The 14,676-nt window shown below is 37.9% G+C and overlaps 1 protein-coding gene across 4 annotated transcripts in view; it reads right to left on the reverse strand.

The window, feature by feature from the left end:
• FBXL13 (F-box and leucine rich repeat protein 13) overlaps nucleotides 1-14,676 on the reverse strand; it is a 329,012-nt gene that overhangs the window by 52,243 nt on the left and 262,093 nt on the right. For all 4 annotated transcript variants that reach the window (XM_060196358.1, XM_060196360.1, XM_060196359.1 and 1 more), the window contains one exon: nucleotides 2,969-3,052. In XM_060196358.1, the coding sequence (XP_060052341.1) occupies nucleotides 2,969-3,052 (84 nt within the window). The remainder of the gene's footprint in view (nucleotides 1-2,968; nucleotides 3,053-14,676) is intronic.

Raw genomic sequence — 14,676 nt, forward strand, 5'->3', positions numbered from 1 at the left:
AGGGAGGAGATGGGATGTGGAACTCTGGTGGTGGGAACTGTGTAGAATTGTACCTCTCTTATCCTATGATCTTTTCAATATTTTTTATTTTACAAATAAATTAAAAAACAAAAAATACAAACAAAAAAAAAAAAAGGAGAGGAAGAAAGAAACCTTACTGATTTGATTAAATAAATTAACAATTGCCAACTGGGAAAAAAAAAGCAAGAAATAATTATAATAAGATATGAGAAAGTTGGGGTTTTTTTTTAGATATTTTAAAAATATTTATTTACTTTTGTTGCCCTTATTTTATTGTTGTAGTTATTATTGTTGTTGTTACTGCTGTTGTTGTTGTTGGGTAGGACAGAAAGAAATGGAGAGAGGAGGGGAAGACAGAGAGGGGGAGAAAAAGATAGACACCTGCAGACTTGTGAAGTGACTCCCCTGCAGGTGGGGAGCTGGGGACTCAAACCAGATCCTTAGGCTGGTCCTTGCGCTTTGTGCCACATGCGCTTAACCCACTGCAGTACTGCCTGACTCCCCTGAGAAAGTTTTATGTCACGAATTGGAATAGAACAATTGAGTCTAAGGCCATACCATCTTGAATAGAACTGTTGAACTTATGCAACTAATAATAATTTTGTAGATTCATGTTCTTATAGTCTCCCTTTAAAATTTTTCTTTTTTATATTACTAAAGTATATGCCAACTTTTTAAACATCACCTTTTTTTTTTTTGACAGGGGTTCATGGTTTTCAGTGTAGTCACTGACATACAAGTACTATTTCATTATGCACCAGGACCCCACAATTTTATTTCACCCATCCCTCCTCCTCCTTCCCCAGAGTCTAAACAGAGTTCTACTGTTTAATAATACAGTTAAAAATATGAGTTTCATTCAAAATATCAGATCATCTAAAAAGAGTATAGTGTCATGCCTCTAAAAATTAAAAATAAGAGTCAAGTAGAATGCACACATTACAGTGTACAAGGACTAGGGTTCAAGGCCCTGCTCCCCATCTGCAGGAGAAAAGCTTCATGATCAGTGAAGCAAGTATGCAGGCATCTCTCTTTCTCTCCCCTTCTCTATCAACCCCTTCCCTCTCAATTTCTCTCTCCTTCTACCCCAAAATAAATAAAATTAAAATATATAGATTTTATATAATACCTGTAACCCATAGACTCAATGAGAAATGGTGGAAAGCATTGACTTATTGATAACCTCAAACTTTGGTCAGCACTCTGTCATCCCAAGAGACATTTTAAAAATGAATAAGTGATATATATTAAGAGGCATATCATTCTCATGGTAGGTTTTAATACTTCTAAATTATTTGTAGTTATTAGTTAAATATAAATGATCACCACATAAGAAATATAATCCAAATAAGAAATGTTACTACTTAACTTTCATTTTAATAAATTTTGTTCTATCTCTTTGTCAAAATTTCTTGAAAGCTTGTTTAGCTCATATTCATAGACAAAGTTTTGTGTTATGTAGTTAAATGAGTTTCTTCAAAGGCTATAGGACTTTGGACCAATCATTACAGCCCATTGGGTCTTTGTTTCCTCGTCTACAAAACAGGCCATTGGCTTAGATTAGTGTAGAGAAACCATTTTCTAGTGTAGAGAGCAGTTTGGATATTTATAACATCATTGAAAGTCATACAGAATTATCAAATTAAAAATTAGAACAAGTGTTACTATGAAAAGAAGCTCCAGGAGGGCGGAAGTGCAGCGGGTTAAGCGCAAGTGGTGCAATGCAAGGAATCCCGGTTTGAGCACCTGGCTCCCCACCTGCAGGGGAGTCACTTCACAGGCGGTGAAGCAGGTCTGCAGGTGTCTGTCTTTCTCTCTCCCTCTCGGTTTTCCCCTCCTCTCTCCATTTCTTTCTGTCCTATCCGACAGCGACGACATTAATAACAATAGTAACTACAACAACAAGGGCAACAAGAAGGGAAAATAAATGTACTTTTTTAAAAAAGAAAAGAAGCCTCTAGATTTATTGAATTTTGAGTCCTGCCTTTGGCAGGTCTGGACATCCACAGACTGGATATTCCCCACTTCTGGTTTAGGCAGTTCTAGGGTACCTTCAGTCTCAGATTTCTATAATATATTGTCATCTAGAGCACAGTTTGACCCAACACCAGGTTATATAACATGTGTATACATACACACACACACACACACACACACACACACACACATATTTGTCATCTTCAGGGCTTTACTTCTCCCAGTTGACTTTTTCAGATAGAATGCATTCTTACAATACTGGTTGAGCATGTAATCATTTTGTAATCATTTTTATTTCTGTCAGGGCTTCAATGGGGTTTTTTACCTGCACAATTCCACTGCTCCTAGTGAACTCTTTTTTTTTTTTTTTAGATAGAGGGAGAGTGAGAAAAATGACACCATAGCACTGCTCCACTGCTTCTGAAGGCTTCCCTTTGCATGGTGCTCCATGTGGTGGTCAGGAGCTTGACTCCAGGCTCTTTGCATATGGTGCAGTATGCTCTACCAGGCCTGAATAGTAATAATTGTCATATCTAATTACTAACTTGTGTTTTTCCAAGCTATTACGAACCAATTATATTTTAATAATTTAAATTCCTAACTGTTAAGTAGCAGGTATAAATTTTTGCACTACCTTAACTTTCATGATTAAATTTCCATTTTTCTAAATACATTTTTATTAGAAGACTTTGTCACAAAGCAGCTCATCATTCTCCAAGTAAATTTTTACCAATCTCTATTTACTCTGTAAGTCAGACATCAAGAAGGGAGTGTATAGACAGAAAAAATTCAGAAAACAAGTCCTCTCAGTTATCACAAGCTGTGGAGATTTGCTAAAAACAGAAGTTGGATCTACACATATGTGTGGCTACATTTCCCAATTCTTTTTCTTCTGCAACTTACAAAGTTTATTCAGTTTGTCATGAACTTTCAATATCAGTTATTTAAGAGATGTTATAAATTGTCTTACCTGAATTCCAGCATCAGTGATGTTATAACACTCAGACAGAGAAAGTTCCTTTAATTTTTTATGTCTGGAAAGTGCTACCAAAGCCTAAAATATTTAATATGAAAATTATTTGGTTATTATAATTTAGTATAAAATTTTAATAACAATTCGTTAAAATAAAACATATAAAACTAGAAATTTAGCTTCATTTAAAAAAAAAATTTTTTTTGCCTCCAGGGTTATCACTGAGGCTTGGTGCCAGCACTACGAATCCGCAGCTCCTAAAAACCACTTCCATCTGCCACCCTGTTTCAGTGGCTAGGACAGAGAGAATTTTGAGAGGGGAGGGGAGGGGGAGATAGAGAAAGATAGAAAGCTGCAAACCTGCTTTATCACCTGTGAAGCACCCCCCGACACCCCACAGGTGGGGAATCAGGGACTTGTGCAGGTCCTTGCATTTCATACTATGTACGCTTAACTCAGCGCACTACTGCCCAGCCCTCTCAAATTTCTTTACATTTATGATAGGAATCCAAAATCACATTTGGTTAGACAACATCACTAGACTGAATTTGCAGACTGGTTAGGCAATACCTTAAATTAAATTTTCCAATGTTTTGCGAAAAAATGTTAAGGAATCTCAGGACGAGCTGGTCAGTGAGGCACCCCATTAGTGCCCCATGTGCAAGGTCCCACTCAAGAATCTAGGTTTGAGCCCCTGCACCCCACTTGCAGTGGGAACGCTTTCACAAGCAGGGAAGCGGGTTGCAGGTGTCTGTCTTTCTCTATGTTCCCATCTTCTTTCAATTTCTGCCCTACCTAATAAAAATTATAAAGGAAAAAAGGGGGATGGCCACCAGGAGTTGTGGAGTCATAGTGCCAGCACCAAACCCCAGCAATAACGTGAAGTAAAAAAAAAAAAAACTTAAACATTAATCCCTCCAATAAAGAAAAAAAAAATTAAATCTTGGAACCACGGTACTCCTTATCTTACCTCTTTTTTTCTGTTAATACTATGTGGAGCAATATACACAAACCTTACTGACTCCTAAACTTAATCATTTAATTCTGAAGATACTTTAGGGACTAGTAATTTGTCTTTCAATTCCTATTTATGCCTAAGCTATACATTTTTTTAAAAATAGCTTAGTTTGGTATAGTTGATTACTTGAAGAGAAAGAGAACAGATATTTATGTAAAAGCCTGTAAATACTTACTCATCAATATCCCATGTCATTTTCAGTTTTTTTAGCTTTGTTTCTCTCTAGCCAAAAAATAGATTGTGCTCACTTTGCAGCATGTGTGCAAGGATAACATGAAAATTTATGAAGTGTTCCATATTTTTTTAAAAAAAGAAATAAAATGGATTATTAGGGCTGGGTAATTAATGGTTTTACCCAGTAGAGTGTACACATACCATGTATGATGGCCTGGTTCAAGCCCTTAGTCCCCACCTACAGGGGTAAAGATTAACAATCAGTAGAGCAGTGCTGCGAGTATCTCTCCTTCTCCCTGTCTCTATCTCCCCTCTTTTTCCATGCTTCTCACCTTCTATTAAAAAGAAAGAAAAAGATCGTCTCTGGGAACAGTGGAGCCATGCAGGCCCTAAGCCCTAAAAATAACCAAATGAATAACCAAACAGACTATACTCTTAAAACTTAAAAAAATTTTTTGCATGATTTTGCTCTCCTATTTCTTAGTACTTACTCTCCTAAACTAGCATTAAGACTTAGATGAAGAATCAAAATACTGCTGGGAATACTGTGAGAACCAGGTTGAGCATGGTAAGGCTTTTCCCATTGAAAAATGGGGAACTGAGGAAAGGAATCTCCCTGTCAGACTCCCTCTTGGGAGGTTGAGCTTAGAAGAGGTACAGACTTCAGGTTTTTTTTTGCCTCCCTGTCATTTACTCCCTGTCTAAAGAAATCCTGCATGTTTCTGCCTCCACGGGCTCAGCATTCCTTAAAACATTAAGCCAGGTCTGCATTCCTTGATACAATGGCCTGCTCTCTTATTATCTACATATCAATGTTCTGCTTTGTCTAACAAATGACTTAACGTCTCCTCCCTATTTGCCCACCCATTCTGCTCATTTGATATATTCTTTTCCTACCCTCAAGACTGCAGGGTATTATTAATCCTACCAGTTAAACCCTTCGCAACAGTTGCTAAGGTAGTTCCTACCTTTCCCAGCTCCCTTTGACCTTTCTTCACCCCTTTCCTAACCATTTATGGTATTGTCAAGCCACTTCTGTTTCTAACTTGGGACTTCTGTTTTCCGGCCTCAAAGTGCACACATGTGTGTGCACTTGGACTGGGATCCTGATGCCAGCCCTTATGTTTTGCGCCATGTGCGCTTAACCCGGTGTGCTACCTCCCGACTCTGGGGCGCTCGGATGAATAAAGATTTGAATGGCCTCGCAGCCATGAGCTCAGTTCCTGGGTCACCTCTCTCATATCACTAGCCCGACAAAATACTGTACAATTGTTATCCTCCTATTTTTGTATTCAGCAACACATTACTTTTACAATTCCATGAGATACATTTGTGAAGCTAGATAGATAAATGCAATTTTTTATTCTGTGAGCCTACAGTTAGCTGGCAGAATATGTAAGATATTTAAATTTTTTCTTTTTCCACTTTATCTACAGGACTGGCTTATATTTTACTGATCTTAAAATTTGGACATAATTCAACATGATCATACACATATACTACCTTGTTTTTCTTCTTGTGCATACCTTTTTTTAAAAGCTTAAATGACCCTCTCTCTAAAAAAAGAAAATCAAGGAAAAAAATCAATTGAAGTTCAGAAAAACTGAAGCTGATGTTTAAACTGTAATTTCTAATTTTATTGAACAATTCCACCCATCACCAAAAATAAAATTACTGTTTATTCTTTTAATTTTATTGTGAAAACAGGCGATTCTCTATAAGCACATTATGTTTTCTGCATGCTTGGTTCGAAACAAAGAATGACCAAGTTTTGTGGTGCTTTCACGTGTAATCTGGGTTTCATATGTTGATATTGTTTTATTCATCTAGAAATATTGGAATTTAGATATTCCCCTGATAGAAATCAAACTGAACAAAAATATTTTGTAAGAGATGCTAAGTTTGTCTTTTTATCTTATACTGACAATCACTAAGTATGTTTTATTATCCTGTGGGAAATTTTTCTCATAAAATTTTTGTTCAAATTTTACACTTTTGGGGGGAGAGTTGCTTGTGAGGGAGAGGAGTGATAAACATGTTCTGGGGTTAGGTGATGGTGACAGATGTATAAATCTGTCAGTATAATCAAATTTTTCAACTGATGAGTTTTGAAGAGTGAGTTGCATTACAATAAAAGTGATCTTTACAAATTAACTGATATAGCTACAAGATGCAAATCTCAAACATCCCACAAGCATCATTCATCTAAGATAGAGATATCTGTCACTTTTAAAATATTTTTTTGTGAATTTTAGACCTGGACAGCCAATCTATTAGCAAGAGAGGGAGCAACAGATGTCATCATGCTCATGTGTTGGGCAAGTTGTCATAAAGTCTTGCTGCTGTAAGTAAACACAACTTCACAGCAATAAATCTAAGCCAGATGGAGAAGATGAGAGCTCTGCTCACAATTGCCTGGTGCTGGTTATGGGAGGCCAGCTTCTCTGGATAAGTGAAATGTATTATTATAGTAAATAGGATTAATTTTTAATCACTCTTTAGCTCAAAAGATCTTCAGATTAATGACCTAAAGAATATCCATGCTGACCAGATTTTGATGCCTCTAGTAAAAGGCATATGTTACCATGTGTAAAGATGTGGGTTTAAGCCCCTGGTCCTCACTTGTAGAGGGGACATTTTTGTTTGTTTGTTTCATTTTTTTTTTTTTTTTACTAGAGCACTGCTCAGCTCTGGTTTATGGTGGTGCAGGGGCTTGAACCTAGGAATTTGGAACCTCAGGCATGAGAGTCTCTTTGCATAAACATTATGCTATCTACCCCCTCACCCTAGAGGGGAAGCTTCATGAGTGATGGCACAGTGCTACAAGTGTCTTTCCCTCTCCCTCTCCCCCCTTTTTTCTACTCTATTTCTCTCTCTCTCTTTCTCTCTCTCTCTCTCATATAAGAAAAGTGGGAAAAAAAGGAAAGGGGAGGGGAGAGAAAAGAAAGGGAAAGGAAGGGAAGTGGAAATGCTGGCTGGAAACTTGGGATCATTGTGCAGGCATTGAATCTCAGTGATAACCCTTGTGGTGAGAGAGAGACAGAGACAGAGACAGAGAGAGACAGAAAGGGAGAGAGGGGAGAGGGAGAGAGAGAGAGAATGGGAGAGGGAGGAGACAGGGGAGGAAAGGGAAAGAGTATTGATGCCAGCTAGGTGAAATGTACTTGGCACCATCAAGTTTTAATATACTTCAAAATATGTGTTTTCCAAAACAACTGATTCTTCCAACATTTTCCTGACTTTCTCTACACCTTTAGGAATTCCTAAGTCTCAGGTCTTGGAAAAATTCATTTATTTGACACTGATAATTCTTTTGATAGATAAATGTTTATAATGATCAGGCTTTGGGATCGGAACTGGAACTATAAAGATCAGTGATACTGACATGTCTGATATAGAGGACTGAAATGTCATTGGAGCCCAAAAGAAGGCAAATACTGTACATAGGATGATAAAGTCCACTATTGTGAACTGGAGAAGACAGTATGCAGGAGGGTGATGAATGGTGAAGTATAAGTTGCCAAGAAAACCGTGGAGAGAAAGATAGTCCCAGCAAAAGGAAAAGAATATGCTAAAATACTAAGGTATAAAACAGTGTGAATGTGTAGGGATAAAGCATGGCATGATTAGATGTATAGTGGGCTTTTAAAAATTATCTGAAGAGTTGGCTCAAGGAAACTGTGTGGTTTTGCTTTTGCTTTGTATTATTTAATAAAGTATGCTTTGGATAAGGATCCTAAAGGCTTAGCTGTACCAAAATTTTTCTGGAAACACAAAAGTGGGGAAATAAGGCAAAAACAAGGAGTAATGAAAAGAGCCAATACAGTGGAGTGGCAAGCCCCTGCAGAGCAAAGAACAGGTGGAAGCTTTCTTTCTGTGTAAATAGTAGCATCATAAAAATGCAATCCTCTTTCATGCCCTTCACAATTCAGCTAAACTTATAAATGTTTTTGGCTTGTTTTATTTTCCTGAAGTATAAGAAGGGACCAAGCATTGTAATCAGAAGAAGCCTAGTAAAGAGCAGATGGTATGAAGAAATTACCTGCATTACATGGTTAAAGATGTTAGGCCTCAGGAACCACAGGTATCCTGGGGAGGACTTTATTCTTTTATATGCCATTGAATTGAAAAATTTCAACCTAAGGACCCTGTGAATCCCTAATAAAAGAATCACTTATGTTGTAACTCTGGCATCAAGTCCATTAAAGGGAGAGTCAAGACCTAGGGCTCAAAAAGAAGAAGGCACCAAGTCCCAAATTGCCGAAGAAATTTGAACATCATCTTATGCAACAGACTTAAACAAAAGCTTCGTGTCTATGAAATATGAGTTGGTTCATAAGTGACCATGATGCAAAAAGACAAGTTTATAGGGCACCAAAGTAAAAACCCTTGGTGGAGGGTGAGGGTGGATGTTCAGCTTCATGGGGTGGGGGAGGGGGTACAGGGGATGGGGTAGGACACAGTCTTTTGGTGGTGGGAATGATGTTTATGTACACCTCTATTAATCTTTAGTCATATAAATCTCTAATTAATATGAGAGAGGAAAATTGATTGTATGCCTCAAACTTTTTAAAGCACAGACTGAGTCTTTTTAATACATAGGCTGAGTCTTTGATATGTTGACTCTCTCAAATGCCTAGACCAGGAAGAACAGAAGCAACCAGTGGCACAGCTATATGCAAATAATGTCAAAGGACATATATTATGGTGATATTGGATACTATACAGCAAATCCGAACAAAGGAATTTTTCAAAGTTAACCCAATTACCAAACAATGTGATGATAACAATAACTATCTATTGTCTTCTTGAACCCTAAGACAGCAGGAACCTCACATTGCCACTATAGAGCCTTTATTTCCCCCAGTCCTGGAACCTTAGGGTGGGGCTCACTTTCCTTCATGCTTCTCTCAATTCATACCAAATTATACTGTATCCGCCAATCACAACTTAATCAATGCAACAAGTACCACCTCAGCATGCTTCACTTCAGACTGTGTCCAGAGACTTCAGGTGTGGAATGACAACCTTTCAGCTTCATTACTCGGATAAGACCTTTCCTTTCATAGGATTCTCTAATTCCATTCTAGACAGTCTACTTCCTAACAAAGTCCCAAAACCTAGATATAGACTGGTCCCATGAGATAGAGCCTATGTAGACACATAAACTAGGGCAGAATATATACCTGAAAGCAAAAGTTCACAATAGTCTGCAGTGAGTACCCCCCAATACTTCATCTGCACTATTCCAGCCTTTAGGTCCATGATTGTTCAACAATTTGTTTGGCTTTGTATGTTAACTCTCTTTTCAGCCACCAGGTTCCAGATGCTAGCAGGATGAGACCAGACTTTCCTGGACAGACAACCCCACCAATGTGCCTTGGAGCTCCGCTTCCCCAGAGGTCTTCCCCACTAGGGAAAGAGAAAGACAGGCTGGGAGTATGGATCGACCTGTCAACGCCCATGTTCAGTGGGGAAGCAATTACAGAAGCCAGACCTTCCACCTTCTTCATCTCACAATGATCTTGGGTCCATACTCCCAGAGGGGTAAACAGTAGGAAAGCTATCAGGGGAGGGGATGGAATATGGAGTTCTGGTGGTGGGAATTGTGTGGAGTTGTACCCCTCTTATCCTATTGTTTTGTCAATGTTTCCTTTTTATAAATAAAAAATAAAAAAGAAGAAGACAAGTATGTGTTTCATGAGTGGTATAGGGATCAGTTGGCATGGAATGATTGCTTCCACTAGGAAGTGTGGCTGTGTATAAGGTACTTACAAAGGAAGGAGAATTTGAATAAAGCTCCAGAGACTAAGTAAGATTATCAGCCCAAGTAAAAGGAACAGTCTTTTAAACTGAGGAAACAACAAAGAACAAAGACCTCATTTGGAAAGAGTTAGTTGTTTGAGAAGTAGCTTAGTTTGGGGTCACTGGCAGTAGGGGAAGGAAACAGTGAACATTGTCAAGAACAGATATATGTACACTAGTCATTTGGGAACATAAAATGTCTTGAAAGCCTTTCTTTTTTTCTGTCTGTTCTACATCTGGAATTGTTTTGCTCATGTAGATAGACATCAGCAATGAACTAGTCATCAAATGTCAGAATGGTGCCTGCGTGTATGTACTTACCATCTTAGTCACACCCATGCTTAGCTATCACTAAAATAAACATAACATACCCCTTTTAATCCTCAATTACTTATTTTGAAAATATTCAAATCCACAAATAGTTTCATATGTAGGTATGATGAACACCTACATACTCTACCTAAAATTCACCATTTTTTTTCTATATTTGGTTTTTAACATTGCATGTATAAAGAGCTATAGTTTTAGTAATATATATGTGCATATGATTTTACATGTATACATATAGTCTATGTTATAAATATGGTATTGTGTACCGGCATGCTCTAGATATATACTTCCCAGAATGATTTGAAAATAAAATCAGATATCTTTAGATATTACCCCTTAAATATTCTATGTGCTTCTATATATACTGCTTTAGAAATGAAAACATTTTCCACATAACAATATAGCAGATAAAAACTAATAGTATGCCCACACTAGCTAATATGAAATCAATAATCAGGCTTGTTTTTAAAGGTCCCAGTTAGATTTCATGCATTGCATTTGGTTTTTGTGTCACTTTTAGATTTTTTTCTTTTAAATTATATTTTTCAAAAACATTAAGTATTGTGAAGAGATTTAATCAGCCATTACAAAGAATGTCTAACATTTTGGATTTTTCTGATTGTGCTTCTATGTCTACTTTATAAGTAAGAACTTTTCTGGGTTTTTTTGTTTGTTTTTTTAAGAATCAGTGCTGACATCCCATTAGAGTCTCTTCCTGTATCACACTGATGATGTTTTCTGAGTTACTTGATTCAGGTGACAAATACTCAGGTGAGGAGTAGACATGCAGCTTCCTGGGCCAGTGGGGGGGTGGGAGTGGGTGGGAGGGATGGGTCACAGTCCTTTGGTGGTGGGAATGGTGTTTATGTACACTCCTAGCAAAATGTAGACATATAAATCACTAGTTAATTAATATGAGAGGGGGAAAATCAATCGTATGTCTCAAAGTTTCTCAAAACACAAACTGAATCTTTTTAATATATAGGCTGTGTATTTGATATGCGGACTCTCTCAAGAGCCTAGACCAAGTAGATTAGAAGCATCCAATAGCACAGCTATATACAAGATACTGGATACTGTACAGCAAACCATAACAAAAGGACTTTTCAAAGTTAACCCAATTAACAAATAATGTGATGATAACATTAACTATCGATTTTCTTTTTGAACCCTAAGACAGCAGGAACCTCACATCTCCACTATAGAGCCCCTACTTCCCCCAGTCCTGGAACCCTTGGATAGGGCCCACTTTCCCAGATGTGTCTCCCAATCCAAACCAAATAATATTGCATCCGCCGATCACAACCTAACCAACGCAACGATTGCCACCTCGACATGCTTCACCTCAGACTGTGTCCAGAGACTTCACGTGTGGAATGACAACTCTTCAGCTTCATTACTTGGGTGAGACCTTTCCTTTTATAGTACACTCTAATTTCATCTCAGGTAGTTCACTTTCTAACAAAGTCCCATAACCTAGATATACACCAGTTTCTGTGAGAGAGAGCTTATGTGCACACGTATCCATAAACTACTGCAAAATATATACCTGAAAGCAGTAGTACACTAGAGTTTGCAGTGAATACCTCCCTAACACTTCCTCTCACTATTCCAAGCTTGGGATCCATGATTGCTCAACAAATTGTTTGGCTTCGTATGTTAACTCTCTTTTCAATCACCAGGTTCCAGATGCCATCAGGATGCTGGCCAGGCTTCCCTGGATTGAAGACCCCACCAATGTGTCCTGGAGCTCAGCTTCCCCAGAGACACACCTTACTAGGGAAAGAGAGAGGCAGACTGGGAGTATGGACCGACCAGTCAATGCCCATGTTCAGCGGGGAAGCAATTACAGAAGCCAGACCTTCTACCTTCTGCAACCCTCAACGACCCTGGGTCCATCCTCCCAGAGGGCTAGAGAATGGGAAAGCTATCATGGGAGGGGGTGGGCTATGGAGATTGGGTGGTGGGAATTGTGTGGAGTTGTACCCCTCCTACCTTATGGTTTTGTTCATTAATCCTTTCTTAAATAAAAAATTAAAATAAAAAAAAAAGAATCAGTGCTGACATCCCATTAGAGTCTCTTCCTGCATCACACTGATGATGTTTTCTGAGTTACTTGATTCAGGTGACAAATACTGAATATTTTTATTAGAGGTGATTGTTTCTTTTAATTTAATAAGTAGTCTATGGTGTGTTTCTTTGAGACCATATAAATATTCTATATAACAACCTTTAAGTCAGTGATTTTAGTATTAGTTATCCTTGTCTATATCAGTTATTTCATGGGGAATATTTATTTAAACCTTTTTTTCTATCAGCCTTCCTCTGTAATTATCCTAAATATGTTGGGAGGAGCTTTGAATAAAATAAGATTATTTTAAACATGGCAACTATTTCTTACTCTTTCAATTAATTTTTTGCAATAACTATCAACAATCATTTTTTTCCAGATTCCTGGTAAGTGCACTTACAAAATGGATTACTATTTTGACTGGTGTAAACATGTTATTTGTTGGAAAATGCTGACACACTGAAGAAATATTTTTACCCCATTATAAGACTGACTCCATGAGCCAGCGTGAATTACTGAATATTTGGTCACAATTTAAAAACAAACAAGCTTGTTCAAGCCAAGTCCCTACCACACTGAAGGAAGCTTCAATGCTGTAGTCTCTGTCATTGCCTCTGTCTTCTCTGTCTCTATGAAAGAAAGAAAGAAAGAAAGAAAGAAAGAAAGAAAGAAAGAAAGAAAGAAAGAAAGAAAGAAAGACTATGCTTTATGTATAAAATTTAAATGAATGAAAACCTATTTACAGTTAAACTAAATTTAGCATTTTTATCCCTCTAATAAATAAATAAGTTAATATATATGTTTTTATTGCCACTATTGTTATTGCTGGGGCTCATTGCCTGCATGATGAATCCACTGCTCTTAGCAGCTACTTTCTTTCGTTCTTTTTTTTTCTTTTTTGCCTCCAGGGTTATTGCTGGGGCTCCATCGAATCCACTGCTCCTGGAGGTTATTGTTTCCCTTTTGTTGCCCTTGTTGTTTAACATTGTTGTGGTTATTATTGTTGTTGTTATTGATATCGTTGATTTCTCTCTGGATAGGGCAGAAAGAAGTGGAGAGAGAAGGGGAAGACAGAGAGGAGAGAAAGACACCTGCAGACCTGCTTTACTGCTTGTGAAGCGACGCCCTCCCCCACACACAGGTGCGGAGACTGGGGCTTGAACTGGAATCCTTATGTCGGTCTTTCGTGCCATGTGCGCTTAACCCTTTGCACTACTGCCCAGTCCCCTTCCTTCCTTCCTCCCTTCCTTCCTCCTTCCCTCCCTCCCTTTTTTCCTTCCTTCTCTTTTTTTCTGTGATAGGACAGAGAGAATTTGAGAGGGCAGGGGAGATAAAGAGGGAAAGAGACAGACACCTGCAGTATTGCTTCACCGCTAGTGAAGCTTCCCCCCTGAAGTTGTGAACTGGGAGCTTAAACCAGGGCCAATCATGCCAGTGTGAGTGTTCCACTGGCTGTGGCACTAGCTAGTCCCCGAAATATGTTTCATATTTTTGCCACCACTAATGAAGTCTCATTATTTATAGTTGTCAACTGCATTTCTTCAACATTTGTTAAGTAAATCTTCCCTACTTGTTTTTTTCTGAACATAAATCTGTAGTAGTCCCATATATGAAGAGTTCTCTAGTGACTCCCATGGCATATAACATGCAGTCAAATTTCTTTCTATGTACCCATGGTTATTCTTACTCTGGCCTCCACTTCTTCCTCCAACTTCATCATCTACTATATACAGTACTTCTTCTTTTTAAATTTCTTTATTGGGGGACTAATGGTTTACTTTCTTTTTCATTTAATTTTAATTTTTTATTTATTATTGGATAGAGACAAAGAGAAATTGAGAGGGCAAGGGAAGAAAAGAGACAGAGAGACACCACTTGTGAAGCTGGGACCAGGAACTTGAACCTGAGTTCTTGCACAATGTAATGTGTGCGCTCAACCAGGTGTGCCACTGCCTGGCCCCTATAGTACTTTCTTAAATCATGTTCTAATAGTAAAAAGTCATATGTGGGTCCTTTTACACATACCTCCTTCTCACACCTCCATACTTACTTCTTCCTTCACTAAGGATACTTTCATTTCTTTACTTCCTAGACATCTACTGAAGCATCTCAAAAGCTGAAAATTCTTTACCCAACTATTTTATAGCAACAGCAGAGATACAAGCATTTACCTTTTAACTTGATAGTGTTAACAAGTTTTGGTGCATATACCTCTGTCATGTCAAATACAATTCATTATGTCTGAAGTCATATAACTAATTCATAAGAATGATACTTTGGGGTTGGGCAAGTGATTCACCTGGTAGA

This window comes from Erinaceus europaeus, chromosome 8 (genome assembly GCF_950295315.1).
Source record: "Erinaceus europaeus chromosome 8, mEriEur2.1, whole genome shotgun sequence".
NCBI lineage: Eukaryota > Metazoa > Chordata > Mammalia > Eulipotyphla > Erinaceidae > Erinaceus > Erinaceus europaeus.